This window comes from Ochlerotatus camptorhynchus, unplaced genomic scaffold, assembly GCF_037179485.1.
Source record: "Ochlerotatus camptorhynchus isolate MF236.1 unplaced genomic scaffold, CSIRO-AGI_Acam_v1.1 ptg000434l, whole genome shotgun sequence".
Lineage (NCBI taxonomy): Eukaryota > Metazoa > Arthropoda > Insecta > Diptera > Culicidae > Ochlerotatus > Ochlerotatus camptorhynchus.
The window spans coordinates 4271106-4290000 of record NW_027040920.1 but is presented as its reverse complement, the minus strand read 5'-3'; the positions used below and the strand labels follow the sequence as shown (position 1 = coordinate 4290000).

At 38.2% G+C, this 18895-nt stretch overlaps 1 protein-coding gene across 2 annotated transcripts in view; it reads left to right on the top strand.

Annotated features, from left to right (window-relative positions):
- Positions 1–18895, top strand: part of lama (lamina ancestor) — a 49058-nt gene that overhangs the window by 19846 nt on the left and 10317 nt on the right. Inside the window, exons 2-3 of one of the 2 annotated variants that reach the window (XM_065234633.1) lie at positions 8095–8290; positions 16566–17375. In XM_065234633.1, the coding sequence (XP_065090705.1) occupies positions 17266–17375 (110 nt within the window). In that variant the 5' untranslated portion in view covers positions 8095–8290; positions 16566–17265. Of the gene's footprint in view, positions 1–8094; positions 8291–15798; positions 16030–16565; positions 17376–18895 lie in introns of those variants that run through there. The other variant, XM_065234634.1, reaches the window with a different exon arrangement.

Genomic DNA, 18895 nt, shown 5'->3' with positions numbered 1-18895 from the left:
TTGGTATTTTTAAAGATAATTAGATAATTCGGCAGGATTTCCCTGAACTTTGGCAGAACTTCTCTGAACTTCGGCAGGACTTTCCTGAGGTTCGGCAGGCCTTCCCTGAACTTCAGCATGAGTTCACTAAACTTCATCAGGACTTCCCTGATTTCCAAGAATTGAAATGAAAGGAGTTCCCTGAACTTCAGCAGCCCTTCCCTGAACTTCTAGGAACTTTTCTGAACTTCGGCAGAACTTCCCTGAACTTCGGTAGAACTTCTCAAAACTTCGGCACGATATTTCTTTTATATGGCTTTCTCAATCTTGGGTAATCCAAACAGTCAGTTTTACATTTCCCTGTTTGGATTACTCTAGAATGAGAAAGCCATATATAAGAAATCTTCATACATTCCAGTCGAAAATCTAATAAATCACTTTGGCAGAATTTCCCTGAACATTGGTAAATTTTCCCTAAAGTTCAGCTAAACTTCCCAGAACTTCGGCAGCACTTCCCTGAACTTCGACTGAACTTCTCTAAATTTTCGCAGAACTTCCCTGAACTTCGGCAGAACTTCCCTGAACTTCGGCAAGACTTCCCTGAACTTCGGAAGGACTTTCCTGAATTTCGGCAGGACTTTCGGCAGGGCTTCTCTGAACTTCATCAGGACTTCGCTGAAGTTCGACAGGCCTTTCATGAACTACGGCAAGACTTCTCTGAGCATTAATAGGACTACCATGAACTTGGAATTGAAGTTGTCATTTCAATAGTAGAATTATTATAATTATACAATAATATTGTGTTTACGAATATGTTCAAAAATTCCATGCTTCCCATTTTTCTAATTGGTATTGGTAAATTTCGAATTTGGGTGTCGTTTGAACTTGTGTGGATTCAGTATCAACGGAAAGACATTAACTTTCACCTTAATGTCAGTCTCTGTTCCGCAATCCAATTTCAATCACCGACGGACATGGATTGCCATCCATTGACGGCAATCAAATAGCCAGGTAGCTTCCACACCTTGATAGATATCGCACCCATCAACCGGGCCGGGACTAACGGCTTTACTTCCCTTCCGAAGGAAGACGTGATCAGACATTTTTATGTCTTAAAAAATCCTATTGACCTCGACTGGGATTGAACCCAGATACACTGAGGGGAGAAGCAGGCACGCTTACCACTGCACCACTAGCTCAGGCTCTCTTAAACATGTGGTCGGTTTAATAGTTGTTTACATTTGGAGATCTGATTCATAATAATTTTCATATTCTAAGGAAAGGCATTTTTGGATTTGTGCTTGGTTCCCTCGATGTTTAGAAATTATATCTTTGTATAGAGATTACTCCGGAACCAATCAAGTTCTACGTGTTCATGAACTACAATTTAAAAGCGTTTATAATGTAGAATCAAACAAATTAATCAAAATTTTAAATTTGTTATTCAAACTATAGTAAAGAGCCAAATTATTGCCAGGAATCCACATTATAAAAAATGCCCTTTTTCATACCGTGAAAGGTTTATTATTTTTCAATATTTTGACCTGACGTTTCCTCCATGTATCGAAACACTTATCTACCAGATATGTTCCGAAAAGAAAATAATTTGAACACATGTTTTATGAGAATTACTAGATGAGTGACTAGGAAATTTTGAGCTATTCTGCCGGAAAATCACTAAGTTATATCTTTGAATACAGATTACTCCGCAAACCAATCAAATTATGTGTGTTCTTGACCCATAATTTTGAAGAGATTTCAATGTAGAATTCATATGGTAAAGTTATGAAGTTATTATACTAACAAACACCGATTTTAATCTGAGCAGCGACGATATCTTTTGCAACGTATCATGCAGTGCCATGTTGATTAAACCCAATTTGACTATTCTAGATGAACTTGCTTGGTTGGAACATGTTCTAAGTTCTCCAGATTGTTCAGGAGTTCAGACTATTTAATCTACCGGATCAACCAAGGCCTGCGCGATGGCCTCAGTGATGACACATACCCAAACATGTTCATTGAGTGTTGCACATCACGTACAATCTAGTTTGAGGTATATTTCAAGCTTATTGTTAATCGTATATTAGCTTATTGCGTGCTCTCAACTTAGTTTTCTAGATGCACTTCCACAGTTATTAATTGAGAGCTTTCGATGGCTCGGAGTTCGGAATTATGAACCGTTTCGACTGCCTAGCAATGGAAGTATTGTTCCAATTGGTCTGCACTTTCATTTTTTTTTTCCATTTCTTGATCTCCATTTTAAGAGAACAAGTAGAAACTCCACAGAATGGTTCTGGTCCTATAAATTGCTGAGATGATCCTAGCCTGGCTAACGTATCGGCTTTTTCATTCCCTTCAATTCCACAATGGCCAGGAACCCAATATAAGTTAACTTGGTTTTGACAGGCCAATTTCTGAAGTGACATTGCACATTCCCATACGAGTTTGGAATTGCATGTTGCTGATTTTAAAGCTAAATGCTGCTTGACTATCAGACATTCAAGAATTGCTTGAATTTCTGCTTGGAATACGGTTGGCCAGTAACCCATGAATATTGAGATATCAATCCCTGGACCAGTTACCCCACACGGTTGTTCAATCTTGAACCGTCTGTATAAAAAACAGTTGAACCTGGACGGATGTTTGGTCCTCCACTTCCCCAAACATTACGATCAAATTCTGCTGCATTGTATAAACGATCGAAATTATATTTTTTCTCCATCCAGTCTTCATTTTTTAATACAAGAGAATCAATATCAAACATTTTTTAAATTCTAAGGTGTCCTGTAAAATCACCTTTAAGGAAGTACTTTGTTCGTTGAACACCGGGACAATTGAGAGAACCGAGCACATCTTATACACATGAAATTGTAACGTTAATGTTGTTTATAATCTTCTTCTTCTTCTTCTTCGCATTTTAAGCGTATTGCTTATCGCATATTAGCTTATTGCATGTTCTCAACTTAGTGTTCTAGATGTTATTAATTGAGAGCTTTCGATGTCTGTACCATTTTAGAATTAGTGTGGCAAGTATCATACTCTATACTCAGGAAAGTCGAGAACATTTCCAACCCGAAAAATACCTATACGGAACCGGAAGTCGTGCAGGACTTGGTTGATCCAAGAGACCAAATAGCCTGAACTCCTGGACAAGTTGCAGAACTCAGAACATCTTATACACATGGAATTGAAACGTAAATAATGTGCATAATCTATATGAACTTGTTTGAAGATGATTAGTTACTAAGGGCCTTGGATGATGTGGTAGATCATTTGATCTGAACTCCAGAATAATTTGAATTCTCTTTTCTCGTTATTTTATTTCACCCAGTAAACTTAATAACTATATCCATCCCGACCAGATGTATCTTCATTTTCAAATCAATTTTCAAATTCAGAGGCCTGATTACCTTTTTCAGGTTCTGGAGCATGGACATAATATGCACAGATGTTATACTTAACAACTTGTATTTTTTAAAATTCTGTTCTTAACAATAATTTTACTGGAGATATTTTCAAGAATCTGGAATGAAGATTCATTGTGTTGGGTATTGATTTGAAAACAAAATCAACCAAACCAGATTTTTGATCAAGGCTCATGTAATTGGATTTAAATTTCGAAGAAACTCACCCCAACGGAGTTGCGGGATGAACGTGAGAAAAACATCAAGTGAAATCTGCTTTCAATGTAGTTCCGAGGTACTCCAGATTCCATGTGAAACCTAATCCCAAGGTAGTTTTGAGTAGATTTCCATGGAAACTACGAATAGGATTTTTTTTTAAAAATCATCGAAAATGCATAGCATTTAACGAGGATAATTCCTAAGACATTTGAGAAAATTTGGAGAAGAATTCTGAGGATTATTTCACGATAATTTTGAGGAGAGCTTCAGAAAAAAGTTCAAAGAAAAGATCCGTTAAAATTCTGAGGATTTTTTTTTTAAAGTTTCTAGATGAAAAATAATCTAGAGCATAATTTCAAGGGAATTTTCTGAGAATACATAAGGAGTATGCTAAAAGAAGAATTTCAATTAAATCTGAAAATAATTCCAGGAGTCCAAAGCAATTCCAAAAGACTTCTGACTTAAATGCCAAACAAATTTTGAAGATAAATGTGAGGAGAACTGCAAGTGAATTCATAAGAGAAATCCAAAGGGCATTCTGAAATCAATTCACCGAAAATTCTGATGGATTTCTTAGGAGCATTTAACAAAAACTATAGAAAACTTTATGGCAATTCCAAGAAAAATTCCAAGTTAAATAAATTTAAAATCCCAATGAAAATTCTCAAACAATTTCAAAGGGCTTCCGAGGTGTGTTCCAAGGATATTTCAGATATAATTGTCTGAAAATTCAAAAGTGAGTTCCATTGAAATTATGACGAGATTTCCAAAGAATTCATGGCAATTCTGAGCAGAAGTAAGAAGGAATTCCTATGGTAGTTGAATGGGAATTTCAAGAGAATATTAAATAAATGCAGAAGAGAACCCTAAGTGTTTTTTTCAGGAATATTTTTCGGATAAATTCTAGGTACTGTGAGAATTATTAACAATATAAAGAATAGTGCAGAGAGTGTTATGTAGAAGTTTTTTAAGAGTATTATCGAGCAAAGATAAGGGAAATCGATTTGTCCATAAAAAGTCTTGAAATCCTAGACAACACGATCGTAGATTGTACGATGTGATGTGAGAGGCTCGATGGCCTTAGAGCAACCATTTTTGCCTACAGTATATAGTATATAGTATATGAAAGCAAGCACACTATTCAAAATCCGGCTTATCAAAAAAATAAGGCATAAAATAATCTGGCATCACCGAAGCCAGTCCTATTCAGAACAACAGCTCTAAAAGTTCAAAATCGTACAATGGTACATTATTGCAATGAAAAGATCATTAATATAGGAATACGAATGTCAACATACTCGGCAGTCCAATCTAATTTCGTTTGTTTTGACCATCGCAAAAAAGAAACCTCGTCTCGTTACATTCAACCGATCACCAAATCGTCGTTGCGTAGAGGTCACCTAAATATTCCTCCTGCGATTCTATTTCTGCCATCACGCCAAGCTATCTTTACTACTTTCTCTCTATTTCATCTTCTCACCGTCACCATCAATCTTGTATTCCTGTTACTTGTCTAACAGAAATGCCCGGTCTAGAATAAGCATTCATTTCCGTATCAAAACAAACCTTTCCTACCTTGCCATTGGTTCCCATCCTACCTTCTAGTTAAATTTCCCTCCCTCTTATTAAATTCACCGGGCACGGGGAAACTTATCGGTGCGGTTTGTTTTCATTTTTGTACTCGTGTAAAGTACATGCACATTACTTACTGACTGTATACAACACGACAACGATCGCCGATCTGCTTTGGCCATAAAGAATGGCCTTCAACGTGGCAGCAGCTGCAGGTGGCCAGCGTGGTCAGAATTTTCGGTAAGCGGTGGGCGGTACAAACTCATTGATCGTTGTGCAACTAGTTTTGCTTCGATAGCTCGAGCAAGCTAAGCTGTAGGTACGTGTCGACCCTGGCTGAATTGCACATTGCTGTAAAATGGTCGATCGTGAGTCAAACCTATCCTGAGGGAATGAGTACACGCAAAAAATTAATATTAATATCACATCAAAGTGGATGCACTTCAATCGTGTTGAAAATATGGTGTAATATTACTTGCCAAAAAGCAAACGCTGCTTTTACTGCATTTGTTTATTTTTGTTGCCATACAAATTACATGAGATTTTCGACATGATTGAAGTGCTCCCTTTTGGATGTAATATTAAAATGTATTTTTTGATGTGTACAATTTGCTTGATACAAAGCGATCCCCGTCAATATGTTTGCTTTGGTGAGCGTATGATTGACGTTAATCGTTGTGGTGTTAATTGCGACGGTCAGAATATTAGCTAATTGTTTCAGGCGACTGATGTGAACGGCTCGGGTAAATGTTGCAGTGTATACGGTTGCAGTTAGCACGTTTGATCGATGTGCACAGCTTTCAAATATTTTGAATGACTCAACGACAACAACAACAGCCAGTGGGGACTTTTTGCACTAGTCATTGCTTTGACGATAAGAGTTTGTACCTAAACAGTCAGTCGGAAATTGGTATGTGGATTAGTAGATACTAAATTATTGAACTGAACTGATAAAGAAGGGAACATTGAGTTCTCCAAGGGCCTTACCTGGGAACATTTCCTGGATGTTGACTGTATTTTGAGATGCCACGTGGTAGACCAAAGATTTGTAAAATAAAACGTAGCATCGACTCAGATAACGGACAAACTTGGTTCAACAGTGGTTGTTCAAAAACATTTCATTATATGGATAAAATCTAGAAAGGGAAGGACATTTAGCTCGACAAAGCAGTTTCCGTTAGTCAAAACATCATGATAAAAATGATACCTCGTCCCCATTCAGTAGTTCATTGATCTAGAACCTTTCCATCAGACGCCACAAGACGCCCCATACTCATCGTACTCACTGTGTTACGTTAACAGCAACTGTAAATGACGATCAAGTTTCCAGACAGTCTTTGCTGACGGCTGACGAATGTTTGCGTACAAGATCCTATCCGTCCCCTAACTAGAACGCGGCACATGGCTCTGATCAAAGCATCACATTCATAAGGGCGTGCGCACGCGAATGGCAAAATGTCAACACAAGTGTTTCCAAACAAACAAACGATAAAAAACTACTCGGATCGTTCGAACACGTTTAGCTTACAAAGCAATTGGTGTGGTCGCCCATATTGGCCCCTTTTGCCATACTCAAATGTGAGCTATTGTTTTTCCAAGCAGGGAGACGATCGTTCCATAACTTTTCAATATGGGTAAATAAACCATTTCACTTTGGCGTCGTGTGTTTGACTTTCAGTCTATCGTTTGGACTTAATTTGAGATAGCAACACTACTGCTAAACGCATAATTGCCCTACGTTGAGTGGACATTATACAAACATAAGTGAGTTATACGGATAGCGGTAGAGGAGATTCTCGCGGGGATCAAATTTTAGTAAGAGTCCAGGAAAGTTGCTATGGCTATGGCTGTGTGCTATTTTTTGCTGATACCAATAGCTTTGTGCGAGCTTGGTGGCAAGTCGCGTGCGACATATGATAGATCTGTCGCTGTTGCCATGTTGATGAAGTTTACTCATATTACATAATTGACGTAACTTGATCTTCTTCTAATGACCTATGAAATGTTAGCTAAAATATACAGGGTGTTCGGTTCCTTAGTGCAAATAATTTAAGGGCGATAGAAGATCATCATATTTGAAGTAAAAAATTGTTGTGATTACTGAGTTATTGAACTTTTTCTGTTTTGGTCTATGCTTGCCATAAATTGGCTCTAACTAAAAAAACTATGCCATTTAGCACAAAAGTGCCTTCATTGGACAGCTTGTTAAATTTACTACTTAATAGTGTCATTTTTACGTTAAGTAAGCTGCATTTAGACACATTTTAGGGATAAACGAGTCAAAAACTTGTGTTTTCCTACGGGGTTTCCCTTATTATTTAAAAAAATACGTAATAAAGTATATTGTTTTGTTTAACCAAAAGATGCCTATCGTCTCACTTATCGCTTTTATCAGACCGTCACTCCGCGTGGCGATCAAGTTTGCTATGCGCGTTGCAAACAGAGGTCAACAGCAACGCACGGTGGGGTTGAATTCATATTTTACGCAACCGTTAATTAACAACCCAACATGATTTTTTTAGTGCGAAATTGCGACAAAACTAAAAAAGATAGAAAATTGGTGTCAAAGAGAGAGTTGTTCTATCGCCCCTTAAATTATTTGCACTAAGGAACCGAACACCCTGTATAATCAAAAGAAACAAACACATTTTGACGGTCCGCTGATAAATTTACAATCCGTACTTTCCATCTGGCATTCCAGATATTTCCCATAATTGATTCATAATTCAAGAATCTTTCACCGAAAGCCATTAATAAACATATTGATTGCCGGCATGCATACGCTTTCACTCATCACCCACGCATCGCTTGTTAATTTATTTCCTTATTTTTGAACCCCCCATCGACCGAAAAGGGAACCATGTGCGTAGGCAACGAAAACTAATATTTCCACGTTTTCCAAATTGTTTCCTTTCAGCGAATCCCTACCGCCTTCGCCACCGGCCAAACGAAGAAACGTACACCACCGGGACAACACCCCGGCCTGGACCCATTCGAACAACATCCGGTTTTCAATGGGTTGATACGAGCTGTGCGGATTCCTCCGGACGACGGGAAATAAAATATAGTTTGTGCATTCGACGAAGACCGCGGCCCTACAAACGGACTTGAAGGTAAGATGTATGGCTGCTGCGCAGTTTGCTCTCGTGTACTTACTCTATATAAAGATCAACCGCGTGATCAGCTTGTCTGCAGCTTCAAATACTCATTCATTTTCGAATGGATTTTCAAGTGCCTTGGCCAGTCGACCGGCAGTCATTGAATTGATCATTTATTGGCCAGTTCAATTGGTCGATTAACATTTTTCCTCCTTACTGCAGCATTCTCGGTTGATTGATGTGAAGTCGATATTTCGACGGTATTTTTTTTTCATTTCTGAGGGTGGAGATCATAAACAAAAATTTTATCACTTTGAGCGGATTCTGAAGAATTTCATTGAATGTCAGAAAAAAAAACTCCGGCCATTTTACGCAAAGCACTTGACTTTGTACTTCACGGTATGCGTAATAGTTTATATTTATAATTAGAGCTTCGGTGTACTGTCAACATAGTTACTTATCATCAATTTTGTTTGTTGATGTTGTTGTGCTCGTAAACCCAAACGGAAAATGTATGATTATCATACAGATTTGTATAAAAAGTAGATGCTTCTTCTTCTCTTCTAGGCTTTCACGCATCTGTAACGCATCCGGCTCTCACAACTTATACCTATAGTCGCTATATTCATAGTCTGGCGAATAGAATCTCGGGAACCAATTGAGCTGTCAAATAGCGGAACCAATCGAGCAAATCACGACCAACAACAGAAAAGAGCACATCAGCTATTGCGAACAAATCTTCGGAAACCATTTTCTCGTGATTCAAGACTTGCCTACGCAAACTAACACTATCTTTGGGTTGGGGAAAGATTCCCCTATCCGATGATGCCGGTAATTTGCGTTCGATTGTCAAAGAAAGAATAAACAAAGTTTTGTTTATGAAAGTTGATAGGACCTTTTCAATTGTTGGTCTACAATATATTGAATTGGTTCGCTTTTTGATAGATCGAAATTCTATCCGCCAGACTATAAATATAGCGACTATACTTATACCATAGAGGTAACTCTAATAGCACGCTCAGACTACAGAGTTATAACATGTTATAGCGCTATCTTGATGGTGGTTTCTATGTTGCAATTATTTGACAACCGTTATAACATGTTATAACTCTCCAGTCTGTACAGCGTTTAAGACTAGAAGGTCCCGAAATAACGTGCTCAACTTTTTGGCTCAGCTCTGGTACTCTCTTCGGTCCCAAGCTAATCGATTCACCCCTCGAAACATAGGAAAATCCACTAACCCCTCATTTTATCTGTCAAACTTTCATAGCGAATCAAAGCGAACATTACGTAGTACTAGACTTTCGACTAGAATGGGGTACGTTAATCGTTTGCTTGGGACCAATAGGCTAGTCAAGTAGTGAGCCAATTTAAAATCGTTAGTTTCGTATTGATTGTTGCTTCTACCAAACTACCGGGAATCGAATTCGCAACAAGAGTTGAAAATAATTGTCAACGACGTAAGAAGTGATTCAGCATATTCTCTTAAAAACAACGGTGGCAAGTTGTCAGTACCCCTTTGGTAACGTTTAGCTGACAAGACGTCCTTCTAGCTCACAACTGTCGTTAAAAATTTCAGAAGATCCTATCTGCTTTGATCCGACTTTCTCTTTTGAGAACCACGGCTATACAAACTAATTTCACGCTATTTTTACAACATAATTTGATAAAGGAAATTTCATCTAGCGTCCAGAACATCGAATTCAACAGGGAGTGTTTTTAAAGCTGAAATACAAACGAAAGAGAAAGTCGATGAAGAGAATCGATCAAAGCAGATAGGACCTTTAGAAATTTTTTTTATCTAGAACTAGAGTCGAAAAACTTGGATTGTGTCCTGGACAGGTTCTGATACTTTCAGTTGAGAATTTCAGCGACGTTGTATTGTGTACATTCTGAAAAAAGTAAGAGGTTGTATCCAAGACACAACCGTAGATTTAACGTATGATCACGTGCTCGGCAGTGTTGGAAAAGATCGCGATATTTCACGAAGTTCACCAAGGGAAAAATTCGCGAGTCATAGTAAGTTTTGGTGAACTTTTCCAACACTGGTGCTCGGTATAAATATTCGGCGACTGTGTTAGGGAAACTACTTTTTTCCCATCACAGAAACGCATCGTTTTCTGATGGCAAAATTACGCATTTTCATGCACAAAAAAACAAGGATTTTTTGGTTATTTCAATATCAAAAACGCAAAAATTGATTGAAAGAATTTCTTGCAAAAATTTTCCAAATTCAATCATATAAATTCGAGATTTTTTGTTTTTTTTTTTCTAGCGTCCTGGAGAAAACCTTACCTTTAATCGAAGTGTTTCTGATTAATTGACAATGTCATGTGGTATTCGATCATTGCGAGAATTTTAATGTACCACTTCAATACTGTTACGTATTTAACCACAAACGTTTGACTGCTAGGTACATTATCAAAGAGCTTTGGGGTGATGTGGCTGGCAGCAGAACGTTCAATGAAAATTATCTCTTAGACAGCAATAATTCATGGTGGTCCTGAAAAGAACCGTTTTGTCGTGATGGTTGAGTAATGCTGAGCTATTAGGGTGTTCAACACGGATGAGGCTGACGAGCTGTATGGTGTTTGTAACGAGGGTGACGCGCTTGGTATAGATTGCCCACAGCGGCTCACGACGAGCAACTGAACCCGAACAGTAGCGGTGTGACTTCTTCCTCCTTCTTCGATGTATCGAAGGCTCTTGATGGCTCTTGAGGGCAGCACTGATAGCGAGCTGCTTGCGGGGAGCTTTTCGTTGTGTACTGGAGAAAAATATACAACACCACGACCGGACACCACCACTCACCACACGCGATGATTGAATAAACAGCGTTCAGCGAGACCGGATAGAATTCGGTTTTGAAACCAGTGTTAGGGAAAGCGCTTTTCGTAGGCAATCAGTGATAATTTTAATGATCATAGCAACAGTTGCCAGTGCTCAGATTTGTAATTGTCATTGACAGACTTTCGCACGATATTGACAACATTGACTTTCATATAGTCACTGTTAGGCTTGATCCACAAAAAATCTTCGTCAAAATCTCATTCATTTTTTCGTCAATGACAAAGATTCACCTGGTAACAAAAAGTCTTATTTCTCGCATTCTGTGTCATATTATTGTTATCCAGTAGTTCAGGACGGAGATGCTTATTCACTTTAACGGCTCTATGTAATTGTGTTGCTCAAGTTATTTAATTTTGTTACAAATTTAGTTAATACAAAAATCTACACATGCTCGTCACTGACAGCATTGCAACTGACAATAAACATGATTTGCTTTGGCGATGACTGTTAGCTCAAATAAGTGACCAAAGTAGAATTATCAATATCACCGTGTATTGTCGAGATTTTGCAGCACTGACAGTTGCACCAACAATCAATACGAAACTAACGATTTTAAATTGGCTCACCACTTTAGTAGCCTATTGGTCCCAAGCAAACGATTAACGTACCCTATTCTAGTCGAAATTCTAGTACTACGCAATGTTTGTTTTGATTCGCTATGAAAGTTTGACAGATAAAATGAGGGGTTATTGGTTTTTCCTATGTTTCGAGGGGTGATTCGACAAGCTTGGGACCGAAGATAGTACCAGAGGTGAGCCAAAAAGTTGAGCACGTTTCTTCGGGACCTACTTGTCTTAGAGTTACCTCTATGGTTGCACATTCATGCAATTTTCAATAGTGACCTTTCGAAAATTAATAAAGTCTTAATTTTAACCGACTCGTAGCAAAATTTCCGACTTTGGTTTCTGAATTGCACCCCTAACCAAGGAATCAAAAATATCTCCAAATGACAAAATGACAAGCGATCAACGAACCGAATAATAACGCTATGTCAGAAGTGCAAAGCAATAATGATATAATCTTCTTCGTTCTTTTTCATGACAAGCAGCTCGTGTGACCCAACTCATTCGGGGCGGTAGAAGGAAACGAGCAAATTGTTGGCAAGCTGCTTCACGAAGTAAAGCCGAAGATGATACACGTGTGTTAATGGGAATTTTTTTGTTATGTCTTTTCCCGATTCATATCAAGCTATGTCCTCATCCGTGTATATTGCAACAAAGCAGGCAAGCAATATATCATTATCCTTTTACCACTCGGATCGAGCTACATATGTTATAGAGCGAGTTTGTCATGGTAGTCGTAGCAACCGTTTTGTCTGTATCGTTGGTTGCTTTATGTGTTTGGATTCGCTGCCCCCAACGTTATCTTAAAAATACATTGTATGATAGATTTAATCTGATGGGAACTGACATCCGATTGCTGACCTTGACAAAGATCCAGAAAATACTCTTTAATAAATTTATAGTGGTCCTGAAAATGACCGTTTTGACGTGATGGTTGAGTAACGCTGAGCTATTAGGGTGTTCAACACGGATGAGACTGGCGAGCTGTATATTATTTGGAACGAGGGTTACGCGCTTGCCATAGATGGCCCACAGCGACTCACGAAGAGCTACTGAATCCGATCATTAGCGGTGCGACTTCTTCCTACTTCTTCGATGAATGGACGCTCATGTGGGCTGCAGCTCGCTTCTTGTGGGCAGCATTTCGTACTGTTGCTGCTGATGATGACGACCGACTGGACACCACTACATAGGTGATTGAATAAACACCGTTCGGTGAGACCGGATGGGATTTGATTTTGAAATCAGTGTTAGGAAAAGCGCTTTTTGCAAGCAATCGGTGATAATTTTGATCACCATTGCAACAGTTGGATATTTATGTAAATTGATAAAGTGTTCGTTTGAGCAGAGTTGTACAAAAATATCCAATCGATTGGCTTGTTTAGAATTAAAATCCATCAGCTATTGGCAGTGTTATAAGTGGTTAAAACCTGACCACTTTTCGTAACGCGGTGGATTTTTGTTTTTTTTTATTTCACCCCCAATATGTTGCCGAAAGACGTAATACTACGTAAAAAATCGGAGCAGTCATTATAGCTCTTCCGATGAATCAGCAAAAGAGTTCTTGAAAGTCAGGGACACGGTTGAGTGGAATACTGTTTGAGAATCGCAGTTGTTGTATCCGGATTGGATACTTTCGATAAGTATACTCTCGTTATATGCATAACTGTCTCATGATATATATGCAATCTTTAAAGGCCATAGGAAAATTTTGAGTAATTTAGTTTTAGTGAATGGAACTTTCAAAAATCATAACATTGTAAACACGTAGAGCATTACTTAAATAAACATCAGCTGGAGCTGCAGAATACATAGTAGCAGTCATCTATATTCTTCCTATTCAACTACGAAACGAAGCATTTGTTGATTCGTAGATTAACTTTCGAGGCTGTATGATAAGAAATCCCTACGTACAACGAACCATATTGCGATACTAAATATGTACAAAGTTATATTCCTGTTATGATGTGATGGAGGAAGTATGCTTTTAATCCAACATGTTTTGCTTTTCCATGAAAGACAAAGATCTTATCTATCATTTGTTAGCAAAAAGAGCAGTTGGGTCATTCCAGTTCAAGTGGGTACACCACCTGTGGTCGATGTCACCGATTTGAGCCAAACTTGGCCAAAACGCTTATTTTGACATTCTGAACAAACGCCTTTTTTGATTTTGCTCTGAAGTGCCTAGATCCCTCTCGGCTACAACCCTGGACTTTCGAGATGTTTTAAAAATTTCAACTTTCAGAAGAGATTACTCCACAATCAAAGAAGCCCTTGGAAACACATATAGTGGAAGAGTTTTCCAAAGTGTGGTGAAGATTTGTGCCCAAAATATTAAGAAATAAAAAATCCCGAGTATGGTGAAAATAGGCTATTTTTTACAATTTGGATACCTGCTGGTAATCAGTCTGTTTACTGTAGTTACTATAACAAAAACGAAATGTGGATACACCTATGTGAATCTACATTAAAAAAAAGCCTTTTAAATTTACTTTCTAAAATCACGAATAGCTTCTTTGATTGTGGAGTAATCTCTTCTGAAAGTTGAAATTTTTAAAAATCTCGAAAATCCAGTGTTGTAGCCGAGAAGGATCTAGGCACTGTAGAGTAAAATAAAAAAGGCGTTTGCTCAGAATGTCAAAATAAGCATTTTGACCAAGTTTGGCTCAAATCGGTGACATCAGCCACAACTTTTTTAAATTCTGTACTCACTTGAGCTGGAATAACCCAGTTGTGATTTTCAAAAATGCAAGTCCTGGTAAGACCTAAATTTGAAAGCTACATGATCAATTTATAACATCTATCAGAACACTGGCTCAGGTCATACATTCTTCTACAGATAGGAGATTTGAGCCTAAATATAACATCTGACATTAATTCTTCATGGCAAGTATTCCAACATCCGTACAGTGAGTTTGAATTCGGATTCAATTGAGAATATTTTCGAGTTCAAAATTTAAGTGACTTCCATGAGGATATTGTTTTTTTATACTTTGCTACACCATTTGAAAAGTTCATGTAAGTCTCTGTGATATATAATGCACACGTAGTAACCGCTGGATTTGGCGTAAAATTAGCTGACAATTACAATTTCGCCTCAGTCAGCAATATTGTATACTCACAGGAAAACAAATCTGAATATTGCTCATAAAAATGGATGGTTGCATACAATATTCAGAATATTTCATGAAATGTCTCACAGCTTTGTATGATTTAAATTGTAGACTTGTATGATATATGACGCTCCTTTTATGTGTATCATATTGAATAGAAATTTACACTTCTTTTTCGAACAGTGTAGCTACTATAGCTCAAAATTAAGCAAAGGGAGATTTTACGCGATGGTTAAAATTCAGTTTTTTTCTGTGTAGAAAATACGCGATTGGTGTAGACTTACACGGTCCATAACCACAGACAAACAGACGTAATGCTTTATATCAATCACAAAACATGCATTTAACGTTCAATTTAAATATTATTAGTTTCGCGAATCCTTCGCCACAGCGCTGGGATGGGATCACTTTGACATTTAGATTCTATCAATCTTATATACAACATTGTTTGAGACTTGGAAAGTATGCTTTTCGCCACTAATAACTCGAGAGAAGTCGTTAGTGATTTCCATGACGATATTTTTAAGGACAAATTATTTAAAGAGTTACGTCTGATTGTGTGTGCCATAACTGTCCCATCGATATTAACATGGGACACTTATGCTTTCATGTGCTGTACAGTGCTGTGGATTTTCAACTCAACGAGCGCTAAGTTGAGGACAGACGATAGTTCCAGAACATGTGCCTTAGAGCAAATGGTCATTCATGGATATTCCAGAAAAACAACTATCGCAACGTGGTTTATACTACGTTTATATAAAACCCCATACAATCCACTTCACGAGTTCATTTCAAAGCGAAACGACCGTAGAGGAACGTTTCAACCACAAAGATAGTCACAACTTCTAAGGTTGGTATTGGTGAGTATACGTGAACTGCTGGCTGCGGCTTTTCTCAACATCCCACACAGCGCAATGCTTCGCGCAGCGCCAGAAGTTCCATTCAGTTCATTTTCAACCTCGTTAGTGAGCAGTGCAAAACGGTTTTGGTCGTGAAACTGAAAAGTATCATTTCAACATTCAGTACGCCAAACAATCGAATCAGTTGATCGTGCTTATATCATCATCGAACGGAAGCATTTGCAGTGTTGCAAAGTTTTGTCCAAATCCGTGTATTGTGTACAGCGGTTACGCAAGTGCCAAAACAATCGTCGCGTGTTTTGCCGCGAGTATTTGAAACCAATCAACGTTAAATCGATTGGGCAGTCATTCGCTCATTTGTTGCCAAGGTGGGTACCGTGTTGAAGAAATGCTATTTACTCCTTATCAGTCGTATTTGTAAAGATTGTCGAATCATGATGGCGCCAGCCCGAAAAGGGACACCTGCATGTGGCTATTTAGCAATGATCGAACTGCGATCAGTACCCACTCGATGGTTCGATTTTTACTTAAGTCGGAATATCCCATCACCACCTTAGCGTATGAGTCATGCCCATTTCATGCCCGGCTGATCGTGGTTTCAATTGTGTTTGCACTGCGATTTCACGAGCTGTTTCACCATCTGATAAATTGTTTGCCCTTGGTGTTATCGTAAATTATCGTGACACGGTTACTGCATGACGACAACCGTTGTTGGGATGGCTCTTTGAAATTGACGGGCAATTTTATCATTGAATGGTTTAAATATCGTCGTAATGTAGATTTTGGGTTGTGTCTGATTTTTTCAGTCACTGTTATTGTCATTATCTATAAAAAAAATTACACACAGACATACACACACCATCTACCGACATACTAACCCAATCAATTTTCTTATCACTTCCAGGAACACTCTACGCGTGGAACTGGTGCAGAGCGTGTAATTGCACTGTCGGTCATTCCGGATCTGACGACATCAGGTGTGCTTGCACAACAAGTCTCAACACTGAGACTGAAGTCATCGAAAGTCGCCCACTCAGAAGTTACATCACATTACCGTACGACAACGGTTCCCCTAGCCGGCATCATCATTAATTTTGCCCCCGACCATCCACCGTTCAGCTAACGCATTCCAATGAGAGTAGTCGACGGGAGTCCTGACTCGTACAAATTGGCGTCCCCCAAGGTAGCCCAGCATCTCACTGTCGGCCTGATCCCACTAGGATTGGCCGCCCAGTTTTGCTACTTCTACTTTGAAGTCTGCACCATTCTGCTGCATCTGTACAACGGCTTGGGCCTGGTGATTTCCGACCTGAACTATAGCCAGGCCTAGCTCCCGCCACTGACCGGTACTGAACTGGTCACCCGTCATAGTACGTCTTAAGTTCGACATTAGTTCAAATTGTGATCCGTCCCTTCAATTGAATCTACTACGAGCAAAAAGTGAGCAATAATTAAGAAAAAGCTGTGAAGTGAGTGAAGCTAGAGTGTTTGAGAAGAGGAAAGTAGTGTTAAACCAAATCGAAACAAGTGTCTTCCACTAAGAATCGTTAGAGCTAGTAGTCTATACCTTATTGTGTTCAAAAGTCATAGTAAAGATAGGCACCATGTTGAAAGTAATTGGAGCATCGTGGTATAAAACGCGGATAAGCACCTACATCCTGGGAGGTGCTTTCATGCTGGCGTTCGGGGCATTCTTCATCGCCGATATGGGCAGGTAGGTCTGAGAGTCACTTACGAAATTGGATTTATGCATTAATCATTTACTTATTTAAAAAAAAGCTATTCGGACATGTAACATTCGATTAAAATTTTGCTGCAATTACTAAGTATACCTAAATTTGTCACCGAATTTGGGGAATATATCAAGTAGGGAGAGTTACCTATAATTTTGTAAAGTGGCACATGTTTGCATAAAAATTAATAATCTTCTAAACAACTGCAGGCCTAAATAAGTCTGCCAGTAAATCTGATATTGGACACGATTTGCACTTTAAAATTGATTAAAATCATTAAACAGAGTTTTGGAGGAAAATTTAATTTTTTTCACGCTATCTCTATATACACACTAAGATTATTTTACAGATTTCTGTAAAATTTTACCGAAATCTCAACAGCTGAACGTTCGGTAAACCATTTTACAGTTTTCCTGTAATTATTTACAGATATCTGTGAAAAATTCACAGATATTTGTGAAAAATAACAGGAAATTTGCGAAACTGTTTACCAAACGTTCAGCTGTTGAGATTTCGGTAAAATTTTACAGATTTCTGTAAAAATTTCTAAGTGTGTATAGATTTTCCGGACTAAAAACAATAATTTCTTACTAATAGGCTAAATGATGTCTTCGGCACTCATTTCTGGTTACAGTAACCAAAATTTAAACGTTTATTTCGCAGTATTTTCTCAACAAAACATTGAATGTATTTCAACTATTCTGCCGCTCTTCGCATGTAGGTCCCATAGTCGTGTTTGTCAAAACTGAGTTTTTCAATGCAAATGGTAGCAAACTACGCATATTTTCATAATACTGGATGAACTCATCAACTTTGTTCTGAAAAAGTTTGGAAAGACAGTCACATTGGTTGTCCCATCATATAAGAAGCAATGGTAAGAAGCAAACTTAAAATGCGATATTCTCGGCTTGTCGATTTTCGCTATGGAACGGACATGCAAAGAGCGGCAGTATTCCTTAGTCTGTAGTCCTTTTGCTTCAATCTGATTACTTTTTTACGACTGAGCAAACCCGTTATGCCAGGTTTTTCTTGAAATGAAATATACGCACTACAAAATACGGCTGATTTCGAGTTGCCAATAATACAATAGCTGGTTAACACGCAGTTCAAATGGAAGGATTGCCAACAATAGTCACGCTCACCTGAGACGTTTGGAGCGCCGTAAAAACGTTTTCAATTTTTTAGGCAATTCTTTGGATTAGAATAGATAGAATAGCAAACAGAAGATAAGTTCAAACAAACAAACGCGCCATATGTGTGCGTGAAACTGATAAATTAATAGAAGTGCGGAAGCTGCTTAGATTTACGAAAATACGTAAATTCCCCTAATTGATGTTTATCGATTTTGGTCAATTTTGTCCAATATCAAAAGATGTTTGCATTGTTTATAAGCTTTCAAATAAACATAAAATTAAAATTCTTAAAACTGTTCCTTTTTTGCATTTTTTGACAAAAATTTACTCATCAAAAGGCACTCCAGTTTCCTACAACTTTATCTCAG